The sequence below is a fragment of the Miniopterus schreibersii genome (genome assembly GCF_964146895.1).
Source record: "Miniopterus schreibersii genome assembly, chromosome: 14".
Taxonomy (NCBI): Eukaryota; Metazoa; Chordata; class Mammalia; order Chiroptera; family Miniopteridae; genus Miniopterus; species Miniopterus schreibersii.
In genome coordinates, this window is record NC_138114.1 from 7,345,879 (window position 1) to 7,369,275 (window position 23,397).

Genomic DNA, 23,397 nt, shown 5'->3' on the forward strand with positions numbered 1-23,397 from the left:
GTCTGAAAGATCTATCCAGTGAACTCAGTGGGGTGTTAAAAGTCCATGACTATGACTGTATTGCTATTGATCTCTCCCTTCTAGTCCTTAAGGTTATTATTAATAGGTCCTTATTTATTGCCATTTTAATTCTTTATGCCTATGCTTCTCTCTATTTCTTATTATTATTATAGCAGTTCCTTTAACATTTCTTGCAATGCTTCTATTTCTACTTCTAATTACAGCAGTCCTTTTAACATTTCCTGCAATGCTGGTTTGGTGGTGATAAACTCCTTTGGACTTTTTTTGTCTGGGAAGCTCCTTATGTCACCATCTATTTTGAATGATAGCCTTGCTGAATAGAGTAGTCTTGGTTTCAGACACTTGTTTTGCTTTACCTTGAATACTTCATGCCATTCCCTTCTGTCCTGTAGAGTTTCTGATGAGAAATCAGCTGACAGCCTTATGGGAGCTCCTTTGTAGGTAACAGATTGCTTTTCTCTTGCTGCCTTTAAGATTCTCTCTTTGTCTTGAATTTTTGACATTTTAATTATGATGTGTCTGGGCATGGGCTTCTTTGGGTTCTTCTTGCTTGAGACTGTCTGTGTCTCCTGAACTTGTGTGACTTTTTCCTTGACCAGGTTAGGGAAATTTCTGCCATTATTTCTTTAAACAGGTTGTCTAAACCTTGCTTACTTTTGACCTCCTCTGGCATTCCTATGATACGAATATTGTTAGGTTTCATGTTGTCCCACAGCTCCCTTAGACTATCCTCTGTTTTTTACTTGTTTTTTCTTTTTGGATTTCTAATAGAGTGATTTTTTTCTACCCTGTCTTCTCATTCACTAATATGATCCTCAACTTCCTCTAATCTGCTGTTTATTCCTTCCAGTGTATTCTTTATTTCTGCTATGTCATTCTTCATTTCTGACTGGTCATTTTTCATAGTTTCCATATAATTTTTCATGCTGTTGAGCATCCTTACAATCAGTATTTTGAACTCTATATCTGATATATTGCTTATCTCCATTTCATTTAGCTCTTTTTCTGGAGACTTCTCTTGTTCTTTCATTTGGGGCTTGTTTTTCTGTCTCCCCATTTTGGCTGCCTATTTGGGCCTTTCATGTATAAGGTAGGCCTGGTAGAACTCTCGGTCTTTTTGCATCGTCTCTGGTGCAGGTCAGTGTCAGAAGCTGTTTGCGACTGGTCTTGAGTTCACTGTTTGGAGCTATCAACAGCCCACAGCTTGAGGTTCCCTCTGTTGAGGCTGGGTGCGTTTGGACAGGACCAAGATGCACACCAAAGTCTGCTTTTCCAAGGCCCACGTCCAGAAGCAGATCAGGCAAAGATTCAAAGAACTCTGAAGTCTGCCTCTGCCTGCAGGCTGATTAAGCTGATTCTCTTAATGAGCCTCATGCTGTAGAAACTCCACAGGGCGGGATGGATGATGGTTATCAGTCTCCTAATGAGCCTCAGGCTGTAGAAACTCCAGGGGGTAGGGGAGAGGTTTTCCACCAAAGTGGGGAAATTGCTTCCTCCTCAGGCAAAAGCTGCTTGGAAGGTAAATGTCTGCCAGTGAAAGATGTCCTTTGCAGTATGGGGGAATGACTTGGCACAAGAATCCAGAGAGGTGCCCTCTGAGCTCTGTCTCCAGAGCCCACAACCCTAGATTGTCCTCACATAGCTGCAGTGCACTCTGCCCTCCCTCTGCTGGAGCCCAAGGTGGGTAGCTGCAAATGAATCTGTGTGCTGGCCATTTAAGAGGGTGCCTGATTTCCAGCCGTCCTCCCTGACAGACAGAAACCCTGCTGCTTTTCACAGCCAGATGTTATATAGGCACTTTTCTCAGTTTGGTGCTCTTGGGTAGGAAGGAAGCCCAGCCTGGGGTTTAGGCCTCAGAGTCCTCAGTGGGAGCCCCCACAGCTGCGATATCCCTCTGAACCTTCAGCTGCTGCCCATGGGAGCCCAGCCAGCCCTTTCTCGCGTCTGCACTTCCTACGAGTCTCTATGCGGTCTCTGCTTTTCATCCTTGGTTATGAGGTTGCTCTCCAGCTAGTTTTCAGTTGCAGTTGATTAGTCAGGATGGTTTTTCTATATTTTAGTTGTAATTCCAGTTTGGTCCCAGGAGAGTCAGTGGAGCTTCCACTCAGTCTGCTGCCATCTTCAGTCTCTCAGTTTTTGTATTCTTAACTGGCATGTGTCTGTACTCTTCCTTTAAAGACATAAGCTTGCTGATGCAGTTCTTTAGTCTGCTCTGGGACCACACAGGGAGGTGTGGCAGTCATGGTTTTCTAGTGAGGCAAATTCTGAGTGTGCGGTGGGGGCAGTGACTAATAGGAGAAAACCCTGTTTCTTCTAGTAGAAATTATTTACTTTCAGGTAAAAGAAATTTCAGGGAGTCATCAGAGAATCTGTCCCCTCAATTAGGAATGCATTTGATTGATAGTAACAAAAATCCAACTCTGGTGACTTAAATAATTATGGATTTATGTGGTTCCAAAGACAAGATGTCTGGAGATAAATGGTCCAGGGGCTGATGCAGGTGCCCAACAGAGATGCCGGGGACCCAGGCACTTCCTCTTCCCTATGTGCCACCTTCCGTAGTGCATTGTCATCCTCATGCTTAGCACCTTATGGTCTTGAGTAGGGAGCTGGGCCTCCAGGAACCATGGCTGTGGCCCTGGCAGGACGGATGGAGGGTTGTGGCAGCTGAGAGTGACCCTTTTCAGGAGCAAGACAGTAGCTCTCCCAGAAGCCCTACCCAGCTACCGGGCTTCTGCTCACATCTCACTGGCCAGAAAAAAAGTTTGTGAACCACTGGAGCACTTGATGGGCCTGCACAGGCCTGCAGTATAGGTATTCTGCATTGCTCTGAGGGCTTGGGGATTGGGTGGGCAAGGGTTTACTAGCATGTGACTTAGAGGAAGGACCCTTCCCTGAGCTTTAATTTCCTAATGAGTAAAATTAGGGCAATAATACAACCTTCAGGGTTGTTGTGAGTCTTAGGGATAATGTCAGGGAGACACTGGGCAGCTCTCTCACAGCAGTGAATCAGTAAACTGACTTGTTGAATGTTGTTGAACCCTGGCTATTTTAGATTGATTGGGTAAGGATAGTCCTTGATGGTAGCTGTTATTATTTTATTACTGACCAATGGCACTACTGTGTGCTTTAAAATAACTTTCACGTAGGGGTAAAACTTAAGAAATCTAATAAAAACTCTGCCTTTTTCTTTCTTCCTTTTTGCACATATTTGTATCGTGTGTTCTTTGTGCCAGGCATGGAGTTCTAGGTGCTGACATAAAATCATGAAAACATGGCCACGAACATAGATCTTTCCTGTAGGTAGGGTTGGAGTTTTCTTAAAAATCAGTTTTAGCCCCACACTAACACTTTTAGGAACAGGGGAATTGTAAAAGCCTCAAAGCTTTCTGTCATTGTGCAGGCCCAAGAAAATCTGGGCCTCTTTCATTTTCAAAGCAGGAGTTCCTGCACAGGTAACTGGGATCAAAGGAAAGTCTCAGGGGTAGAGTGTGCTTACATAACTTCCCAGTTTGAAATTTTGTTGCAAAATGTGCCCCTCGGTGAGTAAGAAAGTTCATACAATATGTCAGGCATGAACTAGTTAAATGAGGGATGGGGGGTGGGGGAAGGAGAGCACTGTAAAAGAGAACTTTGTTTTTGAGAATGCAGTTCTTTCTTGTAGTATTTATAAAATGAGCCTGTTGTTTGAGGCCACATTTAGGCCAAGACAAGTAAAATTCTTTTTTTAGTAAAATTCTTATCTTCAATGTAGCAGATATACTTAAACAGATACTTCATACCCTTGAGATAGAGGATACAAAGAAAGGTCAGACCATCAACATGTTTTATGTCACCTGAAATCTCCATCATCTCTGTCAGGAGACTTTTTCTGTCGACTGAGCCTCCAGCTGGATTTGTGCTCCCATTAATCAGTCACCTGCAGTCTGCCTTATGCTTCTGCAGTTTACCAGTGACTGGTTCTGGCTCATGAAGTTAGAGGTTAGAACAGGTAAAAAATAAACCTTTAATCTGTCTCATCTAGATTTTATTACAAAGTGCTAGAGTGTTTCAGTGTTTATTTGAGGCCCCCCATGTTTCATTTTAGCCTCAGAAACCACAGTCAGCTTTCAAAGAAGGAAACAGGCATATTAGGATGTACAAGAGGCTGCTAGGTTGGTGTCGGCTTACCTGTCTTTAAAATGGGTATCTGGGTGATTAGTGATATTGAGCATCTTTTCTTATGTCTCTTGGCCATCCGTGTCCTCTCTTAGGAGAAGTGTCTATTCATGTCTTTTGCCAATTTATAAATCTTGGATATTAACCCCTTATCAGATGTATCACTGGTGAATATCTTCTCCCATTCAGTAAACTGTCTTTTTGTTTTGTTGATGGTTTCCTTTGCTGTGCAAAAACTTTAGTTTGATGTAGTCCCATTTGTTTACTTTTTCTTTTGTTTCCCTTGCCTGAGGAGATATATCAGAAACAATATTGCCAAGAGAAATGTCAGAGATTTTATTGCCACTGTTTTCTTCTAGCAGTTTTATGGTTTCAAGTCTTACATTTAAGCCTTGTATCTATTTTGCATTTATTCTTGTATATGGTATAAGAAGGCAGTCTAGTTTCATTTTTTTTGCACATATCTGTCCAATTTTCCCAACACCATTTATTGAATAGACTATCTTTACCTCACTGAATGCTCTCGCCTCCTTTATCAAATATTAATTGACCAAAAAGGTGTGGGTTTATTTATGGGCTTTCTGTTCTGTTCCATTGATCTATATATCTCTTTTTATGCCAGTACTGTGCTGTTTTGATTACAATGGCCTTGTAGTATAGTTTGATACCAGGTAGCGTGATTCCTCTAACTTTGTTCATCCCTCTCAAGATTGCTGTGGCTATTTGGGATCTTTCGTGGTTCCATATAAATTATTGGAATATTTGTTCTAGTTCTGTAAAATATGCCATTGGTATCTTGATAGGAATTGCATTGAATCTATAGATTTCTTTGGGGAGTATGGACATTTTAATGATGTCAATTCTTCCTATCCATGAGCATGGTATATGCTTCCACTTATTTGTGTTTTCTTCAGTTTCTTTCTTCAGTGTCTTATAATTTTCCGAGTACTGGTCTTTTACAACCTTGGTTAAATTTATTCCTAGGTATTTTTTAATGTAACTGTAAATTGGATTGTTTTCTGAGTTTCTCTTTCTTTTAGTTCATTATTGGTGTATAGAAATGCAACTGATTTCTGGGTATTTTGTAATTGCTACTTTACTGAATTCATTTATCAGTTCTACTAGTTTTTTGTGTGAACTCTTTAAAAGGGTTTTCTGTGTACAGTATCATGTAATCTGCAAATGATGACAGTTTTACTTTTTCTTTTCCAGTTTGGATGCCTTTTAGTTCTTCTTGTCTTATGGCTGTGGCCAGGACTTCCAGTACTATGTTGAATGAGAGTGCTGAAAGTGGACATCCCTTTTTTGTTCCTGATCTTAAGGGAAACACTTTTAGTTTTTATCCATTAAATGTGATGTTGGCTGTAGGTTTGTCATATATGGCCTTTATATATTGAGGTATGTTCCCTCTATTCCTACTTTGCTGAAAGTTTTTATCAGAAATGGGTGCTAGATTTTATCAAATGCTTTTTCTGCATCTATTGATGTGATCATGTGATTTTTATCCTTCATTTTGTTTATGTGATGTGTCACGTTTATTAATTTGTAGATATTGTATCAACCTTGCATCCCCAGAATAAATCCCACTTGATCATGGTATATGATCTTTTTAATGTATTGCTGGATTCGGATTGCTAATATTTTATTGAGGATTTTAGTATATTTATCAGGGATATTGGTTTATACTTTTCTTTCTTTATAGTGTCTTTATCTGGTTTTGGAATTAGGATAATGCTGGCCTTATAAAATGAGCGTGGGAATCTTTCCTTCTGTTAAGTTTTTTGGAATAGTTTGAGAAGGATAGGTGTTAGTTCTTCTGTGAAAGTTTGGTAAAATTCACCTGTGAAGCCATCTAGTTGGGGACTTTTATTTGTTGAGAGGTGTTGTGTGTTTTTTTAGTGTTATTGCTTCAATTTCATTAGTTGTAATTGGTCTATTCAGATTTTCTGATATCACAGAAATGCAAACTAAAACTACAATGAGATATCACCTCACATCTGCCAGAATGGCTGTTACCAATAAATCAACAAACAAGTGTTTGCAAGGATGTGGAGAAAAGGGAACCCTTGTGCACTGTTGATGGAAATGCAGGTTGATGCAGCCACTGTGGAAAACAGTATGGAGTTTCCTCAAAAGATTAAAAATGGAACTTCCTTTTGACCCAGCAATTCCACTTCTGGGAATATACCTGAAGAAACCCAAAACACTAATTCAAAAGAATACATGCATCCCTATGTTCATTGCAGAGTTATTTACAATAGCCAAGATTTGGAAGCAGCCCAAGTGCCCATCAATAGATGAGTGAATAAAAAAGCTGTGGTATATTTACACAGCAGAATACTACTTGGCCTTAAAAATAGAAGGAAATCTTATCTTTTATGACAGCATGGATGGACCTAAAGGGTATTACTAAGTGAAATAAACCAGTCAGAGAAAGACAAATACTATATGATTTCACTTACATGTGGAATCTAATGAACAAAATTAACTAACAAAATAGAAACAGACTCATAGATACAGAGAACAGGCTGAGGGGTTTGTAGGGCTGTGTGAAAAAGGTGAAGGCATTAACCAAAAAAACCACACAAACTCCTAGACACAGACAACAGTATGCTGATTACCAGAGGGAAAGGAGGGTGGGGGAGGGTAAATGGTGATGGAAGGAGACCTGACTTTTGTGGTGAACACACAATACCATATATAGATGATATATTATAGAAATGTACACTTGAAATCTTTATAATTTTATTAACCAATGTCACCTCAATAAATTCAATGATAAATAAATAAATAAATAAATAAATAAATAAATAAATAAATAAAATGGGTATCCAGGTTGTTGTGATCCTCCTAGAGAGTAATAAAGGAAGAATATTGGGATAGTTAAACAATTTTGATGGCAGAGTCTTCACCCAAAACAGAATCACACATTACTTTGTTTTGTATTAATGGTAATGAATGTGCGTGTTGTTTATTGAGCCTCTGTTACAAGTGCAAGGTTTTGTGAAATTTGTCACCTCTTCCTAGTCGTCCATCCTAACTTTTCCCATTTTATTTTTGACAGACCACTTATCACTGCCCAAGTTTTTATTGACTTTTTTTTGTTGCCACTTCCCCCCACATGTAAGCTCCATGAGCATGGAGTTGTGTCTTGTTTACCCCTTATCTTCAGAGTCAAGGATAGAGTCTAGCCCTGGAGGTGCTCAGTACAGTCCTTTTGAGCACATGTCTGTGTGGTGTTCTGCTAAGCTTTAAATCCAGCTCCTTGTTCCTCTTCATTGGTGTTACTGCTTCCTGGGCCCAGGCCTCCTCAACTACTGCAGTAGCTGCCCAAGAATCTTCCTACCTTCTTGCCACCTCCCAAGTTGTCCTCCACAGAGCAACCAGGTGAATAGAACCACAATGCTTCTTTTATAAGTCACTTTTGTTGCATTTAAAGCAAGATTCAAACTCCTTACCTTGATGTGCCAAATCAAATCTAAGATGATTTGCCCATTTTTTGATTGGGTGGTTTATTTTTTTGTAATTGAGTTCTAGGAGTTCCCTATATATTTTGGATACCAACCCCTTATCTGATGTATTATTTGCAAATATATCCTCCCATTCAGTAGGTTGTCTTTTCATTTTATTGGTTTCCAGAACATTTTTATTTTGATGAAGTCCAATTTGTTTATTTTTGCTTTTGTTTCCCTTGCTTTAAGGGACATATCCATAAAGGTATTATTCAGACTAATGCCAAATAGTTTACTGTCTATGTTTTCTTCTAGGGCTTTTATGGTTTCAGTTCTTATTAATAGACATAAAGGCAGTGTGGACAGAAAGGGGGCCTGATAGTAAACCTGACAAGCTCAAGGAAGGTCTGCATGGTAGCCTTACAAACTCAGAGACTTAAAGTAACTACACAACATGATCGGATATTAAAACTTGCTAACTAAAAGCGAGTCATGGAAAGTAGTCCTGTCATGTAGGGTAGTATCTTCTTTAACAAAAGGTCAATCTTTACCTTAACTGAGCCTGTCTATTGTCGTTTTGCATGTTAGAACAGTTGATGTTATCCCAGAGATCCCTTCTGTCGTCATTTTTTTAAATTCTTTTTTCATTTTGCTATTCTGGTTGGGTGATTTCCACTATTCTGTCTTCCAGCTCACTAATCTGTTTTTCTGTATTAACTAATCTGCTCTTGATTCCTTTTTATATAGTCTTCATTTCAGTAATTGCACTCTTTGTCTCTGATTGGTCTGTATTACATTTTCTAATCTTTTGTTGAAGTGCTCTTTGAGTTCTTCTATTCTCAAGTGTGTTGAGCATCCTATGGCCATTTCTTTTAAACCTTTATCAGGGAAGTTATTATCTCCCTTTCATTAGAGTTTTTCTCCTGGGTTCTTTCTTATTCCTTAATTTGGGGCATATTCTTCTGTCTCCCTATTTTGTTTGACTTTCTGTGTTTGTTCCTATGAGTTAGATGAAATAACTATCTCTCCCAATCATGAAATAGTGGCCTCTGTGTATACTGTATGCTGGATGGTTTTGGCAGGCCAGTTGTAGTTGGGGTAGATGCATGAAATGTACTTGGTGTTTCACCTGGCCAGAAGGAGTGGGTTCCAGGTGGGGAAGCCTGGTATGTGCATGCTTCCTTGCTCTTCTCATTCTAGTGAGGCTTCCCAGTGTGTGCAGAGCTGCACAGTACACTCACAGTGCACCCTGTAGCTTTAATTGTCTGTTTCTAGAATTGGGTCTGGATGGGGCTGCTCTAAGTGCATGTGTCCCAATGACCTACTTAGCTCCATATTTTCTCTGGATGGGAATGCTCCACCATACTTTGCTAGTTCCACACTGTCTCTGAGTGGGGCAGACCCACATGTGCACTTAGCAGCAACCTACTCAGTCTCCACAGGAAGCCGTGTGTGCAGGTATCACGATTTGCTAGCTCTGCATTTTCTCCATGCTTGGCAACCCCATGTGCCACCTACACTCTTCCTTATTTTCATGCACTTAAAGATGCTTATTTTCATGTACCACTGGTTCTGATTCCACCCTTTGTTAACTAGTGCTCTGCCAGACAAAGGGATTTGGGAATCTGTGTAGTATTGAAGGGTGGGCGTGAGGTGGGGTCTCTGTTGTAGGGTGTAATGCATACTTTTTGTCTCTCAAATGGTCATCACTCCCAGGGTGACTTGGAGCGTGGGCCAGTAAGGAGAATGCAAGGAGGTGCTGAGTATGGCTGCAGGGTGGATTCGGGTGACTGTGGAGGCTGCTCGTGGAGGGCCCGCCACGTCAGCATGAGGTGACATGACTCCCTGCCCAGGGGTATTATATCACCACTGCCCCCACCTGCAGGCTGTCTCATTGCTTGGCATGAGGTTCCCTCATCTGTAACGTACGCAGGGAGGCCCAGTGCAGTGTTTATGAGGGTTGCATGAGTTCAGGTTTTGTCCAGCACTTAACTCTTGTACCAGACATTATGCTTTGAAAGCTGGACCATACAAAGAGAGTAGTAAGCAGACCTCTGTAAAATACTGCAGGTGGAGAGCATTACTACAAAGGTAAAAGACAAGGGGCTAAGGTAGAAAACAACAAGGAACCAGGGCTGCTCAGGAAAGGTGTGGCTGAGGCGAAGATACTTAAGAGCAGGACATAAAAGGAGTCAGCCAGGATGGCATTAAACGGTGGTAGAAAACTGCTTTGTCACTGGCTTGGGAAATCGAGTACTTTAGGTAGAGTTGAAAGGCAGATGTTCGCAGCCCTGTTAGTCACAGGGGTAATGAGGACTGTGTTGGCTGGGGACATTTTTGTGAGGACCACTGTACTTTGGCCTAAAATCCTTTAGAGGCAGTTTGGAATTCCCTGAGGAGGCTTGAACTCAGTGTCCTGCTGGAGTTGTTTTAGGTACCAGGAATCGCCTAGGCCAGGCTCATCGTAGGGGCTGGGCTTTCTAGAGCCTCTGCTGATATCTCAGGGAAGCTTGCGTGCAGGAATGGGCAGCACACAGACATGGAGTTAATTCACTCTGAGGGAACCTACTCACTCTGCACTGGGAGTTGGACTTGGTCAAGGTGACACAGCTTCTTGAGCAAGTTCGTGATTGGGAGCACTTAACCAAGGAAAAAGGAGTGGTAAGCTAGACATCCATCATGAAGCTTGGAGCATGGGTGCCCTCCTCCCTGCAGCAGCAGACTTACTAGGCTCTGGCAGTTGCTGAGGGCTGGTATCTGGTCGAATAGCTTAGAACTTTGAATAGTTTGATTCAGACACCATGAGCATTAGGTGCCTCTGGTTCATCAATATTCCTGGGTAGAAGTCAGAGTAGGCAAGTTTAATGAGCAGTAAAATTTTTGCTGTTTTGTTATTGGGCAAGCAAATCTCAGTGAATTTGAGCATGATTCTCCTAGATCTCATGACTGTTTTCTAGTTACTGTTGCCATTCTGTAGGTATGAGATAAAGCAGACTGTCACTTGTCACACGGCCTTAGGAGGGAGGCTTGCTGGCCACACCCCACGGTGTATCTGTCATGACCGGGGTCTGCATCTCTGTTTCTGAGTACAGAGTTGACTAGTGACAGATACAGTTACTCAGACTTATGGGTTAAGTGTAAGGCAAAATGTGCCTTTTTTAATTCATTCTGAAGAAAACAATATCCCAAAGACAAGATACTTGTTTTCATGCAACAGAAACAAGGGAATGAATGGGAGGAGTGGCGGCGCATCGGGTAGTGTGCGTCTTATGACTCCAACGCATGTAGCCCCACTTTGGGTCCTTAAAGAGTGCTGTGGGCAATGGTTTGCTATTTGGCTCACCTTTTGCAAAGTTTTACTATATTTTTATATTTTTTTTCCTTTTGATGGTTACAGTTTGGTTTTTGGCTAAAACTTTAGACCAACAATTTTCAAAATATTGTTCTGACTCTTGAGGTGGGGGCAAGGTTAAAACCAGTTTTATAATAACACTAAGATATTATTTCCCCTTTTCACTCCATTCCCTCATGAGTGTGCATGGAGTTTCCAGGGACTAAGTGGCATGTGATGTGGCATCTTCTGTCTGACACTAATGGAACGTGTGCTGGTGGCCTTGTGTTTTAAAATTTCTAACATAGTAAAGAATGATCAATATATTCTATATAAACACAAGCTTTTTGGGGCCTCAATACTTTTTTAGAGTGTAAAGAGGTCTTGAGATCAACAAGTTTGGGCACCTCCATTTTAGACGTTTTGATAGACAATCACTCCAGAGCGGACTTGTTTTACTCATTCACCAAGAGCTCGTTGAACACATGCCTTGTGCCAGGTACTCTGCTAGGCCGAGCAGCAGCAGCTTCTGAGTTAACTATTGTTCTAGAAATATCTCTTTCTAAACCCTGAGAAGTGCTGTGAAAGAAATGAATAGGGTACAAGGAGAGTGATTGATAGGGGTAAAAAGCCCTCTGAAGGGAGACCTGAGGAAGGGCCAGTCATGCTGGATGGGGTGTGGGAGCATCTCTAGGAGGAGCCAGAGGATTTGTGGTGCTGAGTGCCGGGTTGGGGCGTTGGGGCAGGGAAGGGGTTTCAAGCAGGTCTCTGTTCTTTTATGTTGTTGGGGCCAGAGTTTTTGCTTAAAAAGATTACTGGTTTTCTTTTTCACCTGACTCATTTGGCTTTAGAGGAGGAGCCTCACATTAAGTTTGGGGTCATCTTTCTTGTCTCCCATGTTCCTGTCAGTTGTGTTGTCCGGCTTTAGATTTACTTAGTAGATGAGCAGCCTATGCAGAAACTCTATTCATCCCAGGTGAGTGGCCTGTGGTCACCTCTGTTGGAATAAGGACATTTTATAGCAGAGATGCCTACAAGTTTATTCTGCAGATCATCAGCATAGTCGTCTACAGGGGAGCCTCGCCTCACGGTGGAGGTATTCCTGGAGTGGTGTGCTCGCATTTTGCATCTCCTCTGATTTTATTTGATCCTTTTAGCAGCCCTGTGGATTATTGACCCAATTTTTAAGTGATTAAACTCCTATTCCAAGAGGGTAAGCTCTTGGGAGGTGGTGTGCTTGGTGGAGTGGTGCCAGAACACAGAATGACTTTAAACTTAAAAAACAGTGATTTTGCCACTGCCCCAGAATTTTCTCAAAGGAGAATCTTGGAAATAAAAATGTCTTTTCGTTATATTTGCAGGAAGTTAGTAAGAGTAAAGGGTCCTTTTGACTCTTAAATAGCCCAGAAACACAGCCCTTTCACTGTTATTTCTGGTGATTTTGGATCTTTATGTGGTTACATTTACAGTTTTGGGGAATGTGAAGCCATGTGTTTTCAGAAATCATTGTCTTCAGTGTAATTTATTGAAAACAAGTTATATTTGCAAGATCCTCAACAGCAGCTTAAAGACCTGCTTTGGAAGATGAGTCATGAGAAAGTCCCTTCTGCTGTTGCCTTGCCTGCAGCGATGCTGTGATATATGCCCTGCTTTTCCTGAGGATGTACTACTGTTCATGTAATTCTAACTCTCCAAAAGGCCACCAAAGAAAAGAATTCAGTGTTAGCCCTACTTGCTGAGAGTCATTTATAATGGAAATCATTTTAGAATACAGTAGTTTTTATTGCACACTCCTCCATGAATCCCATATTGTATATATTCTATGTGTACTTCTTACATAGCTAATTTTAATTAATTCCCATTGTGTAAACTTGTTCTTGGCACAGCCCTTCATCAGAGCAGCCACAGAACTGGCCTCTCCTCCTTTAATTATAGCTCATTTTTGAAGTTGAATACATATGGGTGTTTATAGAAATCAGAGTCTCTCATAACAAAACCTTTGTTTTCATAGAGTGACATTTGTGCTAAGCAGAAAGTTTCACGAAATGCAATCTCAGTCCATACCTTGCAGTGTCTAAACAAGTGAGACTTTATTTGACTTTATTATATGAAGTCAGGCCTCCTGAGCTGGCAATGAGGGCAGGTTATTATCTCGGTGTGGGAGCACAGGAGCAGGTAGTAACCGGCTGAGTAGGAAGGAAATGTAAGATGGTCTGGTAAACAAAAATTCCAAAATGATCTCCCAAAGATATCCTACCCTAATGCCCAGAACCTGTACCTATGATGAGGTGTCACTACTATGATCATGTCATGTTGATTGAATGGGAATCACATGAGCTCTTAAAAGCAGAGTGCCTTCTCTGGCTGGTGGCTGGAGGCCATCAGAGATCACAGGCAAGAGTGGGCGTGAAGGTGGGGAAGGGTTGATGGGAATGAAGGCAGCCCCTGCTGACAGCCTGCAAGGAGACGTGGTCCTCAGTTGTAAAGCTGCAAGCAATTGCATTCTGCCAACAACCTGAATGAACGTGGAAGTGTATTCTTCCCCAGAACCTTCAAAAGGGGAGACCCAGAGCAGAGGACCCCATCACACTGTGTCAGACGATACATTTGTGTAGTATTACTCCACTGAGTTTATGATGGTTTCTCACACAGAGATAGAAATCTAACACAGGTGGCAAATGCTACCCATGTAGACTGTAGAGGAAAGACCTGTCTTAGGAACTGTCAGAGCCCATCACTTCTGATATCTCTGTGCTAGCAGTGTAACAAGCTCTCTCTTTAGCCATATTTTTGTGCTTATTTTGATATGTTGTATTTTCTTTGTAGATATGTAATGACTTTCAAATTATTTTGACCATGATCCTTCATAAGTAGTTTTTACATTGAAACTCAGTTCACTCACACATACAACTGAAAGAAAATATTCCCTCCAAAGATTTAATCCTTATGATGTCAGATGTACTCAGACATTTTATTTCGTTTTTTAAAAAATGTATTTCATGACCTACTAAATCAGTTTCTTTACTGGTTTTTCCAGAATTGGAAAATCATTACAGTTGGTTGTGCTTTTGTAGTTTTATTTTACTTCTTAAACTTTCAAATTCATGTTATTTTAAAAATGAATTTGTGTTTAGGAAATACCTGTTATGGTAAAAGTGGTGTAATGGTTGGAAAGGGTCTCCATGAAAAGTCAGTGTCCTCCCACCCAGGGTGCCTACTACTCTTCCATGTTTCAGAGGAACCACTGTTAGGAGCCTTGCTAGAGAGTGTGCACGTGCCAGTGTGCACTGTGTGGCTCTCCCCTCTGCTGTTCCCCCCATTTACCATCACTGGGCACCAGGAGCTTGCACCTCTTAATGACTACCTGGCATTCCTTTCTGTCAATGTGCCTTTATTGACACATTGTCCCCAAGCCTATGGCTTTGAGGTTATTCCAGCCCTTTGCTGCCGTATGCGTGAGGATGAAATTCTAACAGAATTGTGTGAGCCTAACAGTATATATGTGAGCCTGATGGGAGGGAAGGCAACCCCTGAGTGGCTTGAGCACAGCAGAACAAAGGTCCAGCAGTCTTTGTCATTCTTAGGAAATCAGATCCGCTGGGATTTAGGCCTAGACAGAATCCAGGGGTTTGTTTTGGCAAAATTGATGACAACATCTTACAAAGGGGGATTTTTATAAAAAGTGTTTGTACTGAGATTGCTTTACATTCCTTGTCATGACAGGTCTCTTGTTTGAGAACCAGCCAAGAACTTCAGGAGCAGAGAGCCTAAGTTTTCTCCACACGTTTGCATTTTCTTACTAGGAACCTTTACACCTTTTAGCAGTAACAGTCCTGTGTTTGATCCTTGTGGAGGGAGAGGGTGCTCTTGGGAGTGGGTATGGCACGGAGACACCTTTTCTCTTGAGGCCAGCGCTGTTCACAGCCTCCCCTATGCTGCTCCGCCTCCTGTTCCCAGGAAGGCTGTCTCCCTGCTCTGAGTCTCTGAGTAGAGGCTGCTAGCCCTTGCTTGACTTGTTCTTGACAGTTTGACCCTGGAACAATATTTGAAGCTGTAAGCTTCACTTTTTTGCCATTGTTGCAGGCCAGTGTTTTAAGTCCTCATTGGCAGATTGATAGATTTTACTCAGATGATGCCAGTTGCTTAGCTGCACTCTGTGCGCATCCACATGGACTGATCCTGAATGCATCCTGTGCTGCTCTTGAGCTGATGGCAGAAGGAGCCTCTCCTGGGAGCTGACGGCCCCACAAATCTTGCTCGTTCCCACTCTTACTGGAGGAGTCAGTCAGGATAAGGCCTTTGTTGGTTTGTATTTATGTAAAACTACAGTAAGTAGATTTTAAGAATTTTCCTGAAACCTCATGATCTAATGTGAAAGGAGACTTTTTTCTGTTATTGGGGGGTTTGTCGAGGTTTGGACATTATGCCGACTGTCTCGTGATGTTTTTTGTGGGATTGGAGAGGATGAATGAGGGCAGGACCGAGGATAGAGGACGCCGAGACACTTCCTGTTTCCTGACAGACGGAGAGCAGGGTTAGGACTACAGCCTCTGCCTCCTAGGCATGATGCTCTGCTGCAGGTACAGACACGACTATGTGTGGGTTCACCACGAGACACTGGTGGGGAATCCGCGGAGAAGTGGTCACCAGTCCTGCCACAGTTTGGACAGTCAGGCTGCTTCCTCGATGCAGACTGTTCTGCTCTGTGCTCTCCCTCCTCCCTCTGAGCAGTCCCCTAGCGTGTCATGTAACAGTTACCCCAGACCTCCCGTTTTCACATGGAATACTTGAAGGTCAGAACAGGAGAGACAGGCCAGTTTCTTTTGATCTCAGCTTCCCATCTGAGCCCTGCCTCCTCCCAGTACACTGACCCTGGCAGAGCCTCGCTCTCCCAATAAGATCCTACTTTCCTCCCACAGGGGTTCCCTTCCCTTACCTTCAGAATACAGGAAAGTATACTTGGTTTCAAGAGATCATGTCATCCCACAGGGAACACGATGACCAGGTAATTCCCTGTCTTCTGGGGGAACAGTGCACCCTTCCCTCCCTTGTATGGCAGGGCACATTCTTCTGGACCTCAGTCTGAGCTACTAAACTTGACCCAGCAACATTGAGGAAGGAGAGCTGATCTCATACAGTGAGGAGATAGGATGTGAATGTAGCTGCACATTCCTGTCCTCCCTTCCTCTAAAGTCTACTTAGGGAGGCATGGTGACAACTCTCACTTCTCTACAGCACAGCGTGACCAGCTCATGGCCTTCGGGATGCATTTCTAGCCCTGCCTACAGACGCTGAACAGAGCTGGTCACCCTTAGAAGTAAAAGAAGGGAGCAAGAAGTTCAGGAAGGCTTTCTGCCATAGAATGGGGTTAGGACTGAATGTCAGACAACAGGCTGTCAGGAGCTGGGGGCCTTAGTGCAGCTGCCCTCAGCCCCTTCCCCCTGGTGAGTGACAATAAAGGCCCTGTGCTCATCTTCAGAGGTGGGACAGCAGAGCCTGTGCCTGCTCTCTGGCCAGGCTGGGGCAGAGCAGCCCCCACCAATGAGGCTGGGGATGGCTTGCCAGGTAGAGGGTGGCTTCAGCAATGGGATTGTAACAGTGTAATGTCCACGAGGTCCTGAAACACCCCCTTCCTCATTTTTGTTCAGAAAGAATTGTGACAATGTCATGACAGGTTATTTGGGGGGGTCATTTTCATGTCTCCAAATAAATTAAACATTAGAATCTTGCCCGACCAGGTGTGGCTCAGCAGTTGAGCATCGACCTAGGATCCAGGAGATTGAGATTTGATTCCCAAGTCAGGGCACATGCCTGGGTTGCGGGCTCAGTCGCCATTCAGGGGCGTGCAGGAGGCAGCCAGTCAATGACACTCTCATCATTGATGTTTCTCTCTCTCTCTCCCCCTTCCTCTCTCTGAAATCAATAAAGATATATTTAAAAAAAACACAACAGCCTGGTCGGGCGTGGCTCAGCAGTTGAGCATCGACCTAGGATCCAGGAGATCGGGGTTCGATTCCCAGTCAGCACATGCCGGGGTTGCGGGCTAGGCAGCTGATCAGTGACTCTCTCATCATTGATGTTTCTTTCTTTCTCTCTCTCTCTCCTTTCCTCTCTCTGAAATCAATAAAGATATGTTTAAAAACAACAAAAAAACCCTACAATACCAATAATTTAAAAACAAAACAAAAAACCAAAACATTAGAATCTTAAAAATTTTGACCAGTAATTCTTCCAAAGAAAATATACCCAGCGTTCATAATGCACATTCTTTTAGAAAATAGATGCAGATTCTCTGGTGGCTCAGAAGATGTGCTAATTGAGGAGTACCACATGGTTTAGCATATATGCAGCATGTCGTAACTTCCTGGAGAAGGTGCCTTCAGGCCTAGTTGGATTTAAAATGTTAGGCCCTGCTGGGCCATTGTGATTCAGTGGTTGAGCGTCAACCTAGGAACCAGGAGGTCACGGTTCAATTCTAGTCAGGGCACATGACCACGTTTCTGGCTTGGACCCCAGTAGGGGGTGTGCAGGAGGCAGCCCATCAGTGATGTTTCTAATTGATGTTTCTGTGTCTCTCTCCCTCTCCCTTCTTCTCTCTCTAAAAATCAATAAAAACATTTTTTAAAAATGTTACTCCCCGTGCTGAAGAGCAGAAACAGTGGTCCAGTGAATACCTGCGTGCCGGCCCTGGTTCTCTCCAGGCTGATATGCTTGCAGGATGGGGGAGGGGAGAGGTTCTGGACAATGGTGCTGCCTGTCTTGGTGGCTCACCGATGTCAGAGGTCCTGTGGCTGGAGTTCCAGGGTGAAAGTGCACCCTTGGGGGTGGTATTTAGCAAAAGTGGGGGCCAGACCTCAGCTGGAACTGTGGACCAGAGTGGGACTCCCCAAGGAGCAGGGCTGAGGGCCACTGGAGTGGTCCTCGGGAAGGTCAGAGAAGTGCTGTGGGCTTGCTCTCAATAACAAACTCATAGTACAGCTCGCCTCCCGCCTCCACGGGCTTCACATCCATAGCTTTCATATCTGTGCATTTAATCAACTGAGGATTGAAAATACTCGAGGGAAAATCCCAGAAAGTTCTAAAAAGCAAAATTTGAATTAGCAACACGCCGAGCACTACACAAATGAAGTGAGTGATGCGTGGCATACTGTGCTGCAGCCTCTCTACAAATATAGGTTATATGCAAGCACTGCACCAGTTTGTGTAAGGGACTTGAGCCTCTGTGGGCTTTGATGTCCACGGGGAGTCCTGGAATTAATTCCCCAGATACCAAGGGACAACTGTACTAGTTTCCTGTGGTTGTGTAGGCTGCCTGGAGCAGATTCTCACTCAGGCTGTCCTAGGGAGAGAGAGTGCATTTACGTGCAGGCATGGTGCTGTGAGGGCCTGGGAACTAGCCAGGGCCCACAGAGGCTGGAGCGGGAGGCTGCAGGGTAAGCCATGCATCACTTACTTCATTTGTGTGGAATTTGGGTAGCGGGAGGGTTTTGTGTCCTATGCTCAGCTACACTCCCTGTTGCGCTCTCTCCTTCCACATCTCTTACCACTCTGGTGGTTCCTCACCCTCCTAGATCTTTTCCCTAATTTGGGCTTACTCATGACCTTTCAGAGCCCTGGCTCTATCTCATGACTTCCTGCTACATGTACTTCCAAATTTAAGTTTTCTCTATTATTTGTTTTGATTAGAACTCCTGGGAGCATTCTGTGTTCACCCCACTCTGGGCCACAGGCTGAGCCATGGATTGGTGGCCCTGTAGTCTCCTTTCTGTATAAAGAGCTCTGGCAGGGCAGCCTGGTTTTGTGGCCCAACCATGAGGTGGTGAGCAGGAGAGCGTGCTCGTACCCTGCCAGCCCTGGTTAGGGTTCCCTGGAACTTACTGGCAGGAAGCAAGTGCCGGTGGTCACGGTGCATCACTCAGCTCTTCGCTTTTGCCATGCACCTTGTAGTACTTGGATTCTTGACCTGTGCACCAACTAATTAAATTCAGGTGCTTAGGAAATAAATGACCAGTGAATCTTCAGGTCGATGGTGCTGTTCCAGAGTCTCAGATACTTCTTGGCTACACTTTTACCTCCATACAAGAAAAGAGTGCTGTTTGGTTTGTTCTGTCTCAGCTTATAGGGATCTAGTACAAGTTACTCATTGAGCAGTAGGAACTAGCAGGCATCCTAGATCTCCCCCCATTCCCTCAGAAGGAGGTGGTGTTCACAGTCCTCTTGACTCCTAGAAACTGACAGGAGGTGTGTCGTTGCAGGCCGGGGCTCCTCCGCTGGTGTCGGCTCCAGTGTCTGCCTTCTCTCGCTCTTCTGTCACACCTTCCAGTCAGGACATCTGCAGGTAACACTCGCTTCAGATGCTACAGTGGTTCATGTTCACCCCGGAAGAGCACTAGTGCCTGCAGGTTCTCAGTGTTTCATTTGCTTGGTCAACATGCCTTTGCTCTAAAGTCAGCCCAGTTCTATGTGCTTGTGCTCACCAAGTTACCAACATGAGTCTCATTTCTTCACTTGTATGTCTGTTCTCTTTAAAAATTGTTTTTACTTCTGTGTTTTATCCCACTGTTCTCTGCATGCAGTTCCAGTGCAGTGTTTTCTGAGTGTTGTCACCACAGTCCCATGCAGTCTGCTGTTGTCCTGAAAGCTTCTCAGGGCCCGAGCTCCCTGGCACAAGGGCTCACTGTGACAGTGGTCTGTAAGGACACACTGCAGGCACCAAAGAGAGATCCTGGCAGCTCAGAATGGGCCCAGGCCTTGGAGCCTGCTAAGAACACCAAGGCCAGAAGAACACTAAAGTTCTCAAAGTCCCTAAACGATGTGGGCGAGAAGGCCCAGGACATTTTGGGAAATTTTGACTATGTGGGAAGAACTTGCTCTGAAGGGAAATTGATGCTCTCTCAAGATCCGCATCTTAGAATTAACAGGTTCCATCATAAACAAAAGAGAACACTGAATTGCAAACCTCTTGGTCATTCCAAACACTCTTGTGTTTCATCCCTACTTGCCAATCATTCAGCTGCCTCAGAGGTGGAAGGTGGCAAGAGAGGTATGCATGTCCCTCTTTTGGAAGAGAAAGCGGATGGTGAGGCCATTTCCAGAAGCCGGCGACTGCTCAGGTACCTGTTCTCCCTCTCGTGTGGCTCAAGTGCCAGCAGCCTGCACAGGTTCCACGAGCTGGAGAGCTGTGCTGCTCACGTGCACAGCGCCAAGTCCTCCAGCGGGCGGGCAGGGAGCACGGGCTTCTGCTCTGACGACATGGGAGATGATGACGTCTTTGAGGACAACACATCCGCAAGATCGAAGAGCAAGGCCCTGCGGGCACCCCTCTGCTCAGTGGAGAAGGACAGTGATCTGGATTGTTCCTCTCCCCTCTCTGAAAAATGCCCCCCCACCTCTCCTGTGTCCCCATCAGGGGATGCCTGCAGGTTGGTTTGCCAAGAACCACCATTCTGCCCATCTCTGCTCCCCATGCCTGTGTAGCCTCGTCTTGCTTTTAATATGTGAAGTTTCAGGAAAATGAATTAGTAGGCAGATGTAGACAATCGTGGATTAATAGTTTCTCCAGAAGAATGGAGTACTGATATCATTTGAAAAACCAGTTTCTGTGACATGGGTCCCAAGATAGTTTCACAGATGTTAAAACAGGAAGAAGCTACACATATTAAAGGTCAAGCTGACTCTCCTCAACTAAAGTTAAGTACTTTGCATAAAGCAATTGGAAGAAAGGAAGTATTCCGGCTTGATGTTCTAGATTTTCAGGATTGGCTGCCCCTCCCAACCTCATTTTGACCCCTTGCTCCACCTACAACATGATTTGCCTGTGGAGAGGCTGTCCTGCCTGCCTGCCTTCTTTTTAACTTGGATGCAGCCACCTCTATCCAGGCCCTAATTCCCCTGTCCTTTTTTTATCTCTTCCATGTGCAGCATCCTTCATGTGGGAGGAGATAATGGCCCCCAAATCTCTCAGAATTCACTTTTTATCACCACTCTTATGCCTTCCCCATTCTAACCTTCCTCCAGTCCCCCTTCCTTAGGGCCAGCTGTTATCATTTCTAACAATTGGATCAGAAACCCCTGTCACAGAGACAAACAGCTGAGAGCCTGGCCAGGGCCTCTGCCCAGCTCCTTTCAGGCTAGGTGCCTGCTCTTCAGCTGCTGGAAAGACTGTTTTGTTTCTCAGAAGTTTGTTTAGTTCCTCGAGGTTAGTAGTTCTATCCTGTTGCATGTACCCTGAACATTTCATATAACAAATGATTTAAAATTCTCACTCATTGCTGTGAGTGGTTCTGCAAAAAGAGATGAGACTGCAGTACCTTATACTGTTTTTAGGTCCAGGAGAGGTACTGAGATGTATCTGTTACTCCCTAATGGGAATGTGTAGTTGTGGGTGTGGAGGTGAGGTCAGTGATGAGAACAAAAAAAGCACATCCGGCCGTCTTTTTAAATCAGTGGTAATTTTGGAAGGTGGAGTGCTGGTTTTGTTTTACACAGGATTTTTTTTCTAATTATTTTAACATCTTAAGTTCTGGAAGATGGTTCCATGTTGCCTTAAGCTTGTCTTTCAGAAGTTCTTAAGTCTTACCCAAAGTGACCACTTTGTCATTTCTTACACCATTTCTTCCTCTCTGATGCCAAGTGCCACCCAGACTTTCCGTGTCGGTGCGGTAAGCTAGAAATGTGCAGTCTGTAGTAACTGTCCTCATTTATGTTTGTGTGTTTTTGTGCTTGTAGTTAATTCTGTGGTGTTTGTTTCTGAAAGTTTTCTTTGGGGGTATGGACCTTCACGGAAGTGTTATCTTCCCTGTCATTAGCCCTGCTCGTAATCCCTGGCTTCCCTGCCACCCTAGGATCTGTCACTGTGAAGGGGATGAAGAGAGCCCTCTGATCACCCCCTGCCACTGCACAGGGAGCCTCCACTTCGTGCACCAGGCCTGCCTGCAGCAGTGGATCAAGAGCTCCGACACGCGCTGCTGTGAGCTCTGCAAGTACGAGTTCATCATGGAGACCAAGCTGAAGCCGCTGAGAAAAGTATGTGCACAGACACCTGGGAGGGGCTCTAACCTGCCAGAGATGAGTGTCCGGCGGGAGGAGCTAGCACCTGGCCTGGGGGGAGCCTTAGCTTCCTCTGTTCATTGCTGTAAGAAGAGGGGCTGGTGTGCACAATCACGTTGCAGAGACCACTGTTTCTGGTCCTGATTTCCAAGTCCCTCCTCTCAGTCAGAGTGTTTTCTCTTTTCTTCAAATGGAGACTGCTTGCTCGTCTGTGTCAGTCATTTGGTCCTTGACCTGTTCTGTGACAGTTCAGTCAGCATTTAACTTTATATGGATTAGCTCTTTATGCCCTGCCTCTGATTAGAACTCTCTTTTAGAGCTTAATGTCTTTCCCCAGCACAAAGCATAGCACAACATAGTACCTTTATTTGTCTGTTCTGTGAGAAGTGTTTTAGGTGGGAGGGTGGGGTGGGTGGGAAAGAAAGGAACAAAAGACTGTACAGGAAGCGCAGCTCTGGCCAGGCCCTTGTTGTTGCTCCTCTGCAAGGAGCCCTGTCCTGCACGCATGTCCCGGAAGCGTGGTCTGTTCAGTGTCTTCTCCATGTCTAGAGCATAAGGTTTGTCTGGAACAACACAGACTTGTTTTTATCTTAAATTATAATATGTAAATTGAGAAGGGAATCATATCATCAGATGACAATGCCAATTAAATGCTAACGCACCTGGCGGTAGAACATACCCAGGCACTCAGGACAAAGAGTTCGTTGTGAGCTGGAGCTTGGGGAGGTGGAGCAGTAGCATCACAGAATGTTGGGGTGTCAAAGCAGCTCTTGAGGTGACCTGTCAGTAGGATTTGGAGGTGAAGTAAAAGGACCTGCAGAGGTCAGATTGTCTCTGGAGAAAAGCATACACCAAAGAGATGAGGTGAGCATGTCGGGAGTGTGAGAGGCTTGAACTGAGTATGTCTTAGGAAATAACAGGAAATCTGGGGGCAGGAGAGCATTTTAGGAAAGAAGCCAAATGAACATGTATCAACCTGGAGCAGGAAGCAGCGTGGACTTTAGAGAAGTCAGGCACAAACTACTTAAAGTAGTCTTATGGCACTTACAGTATCCTGGCCCCTACTCTGCTGGAGTCTCAGGTGAGTCTTATGGCACTTTGACCAATATCAGTCACCTGTGAGGCTCTACTCTCGACCTCTCCTGCATAGAACCATCTCCACAGAGGCTGTGACCGGGGCGGGCAGAGGATACACAGTGTTTACACTTTGTTCTTTTTCTCTACCTTTATGTGTTCTTCTCATTCGGAAACCGATAAATGAAAAAGAAAATCTGGCTATTTGGAGTAAATTAATGAGTTCCTAGAGGAGATGGGACTGGCAGAGACTGCTTGTACCAGGAGCTCTTAGCATCGAGTTCAAGCTGTTGCTGCCAAAGTAGCAAAGGA

General features: G+C 44.0%; 1 protein-coding gene across 10 annotated transcripts in view; it reads left to right on the top strand.

The window, feature by feature from the left end:
• Positions 1–23,397, top strand: part of MARCHF8 (membrane associated ring-CH-type finger 8) — a 121,752-nt gene that overhangs the window by 93,569 nt on the left and 4,786 nt on the right. For 7 of the 10 annotated variants that reach the window (XM_081157387.1, XM_081157389.1, XM_081157390.1 and 4 more), the window contains 3 exons: positions 19,218–19,300; positions 19,539–20,384; positions 21,807–21,987. In XM_081157387.1, coding sequence (XP_081013513.1) covers positions 19,218–19,300; positions 19,539–20,384; positions 21,807–21,987 — 1,110 coding nt within the window. The remainder of the gene's footprint in view (positions 1–19,217; positions 19,301–19,538; positions 20,385–21,806; positions 21,988–23,397) is intronic. The other 3 variants (XM_081157396.1, XM_081157388.1, XM_081157395.1) reach the window with 2 other exon arrangements.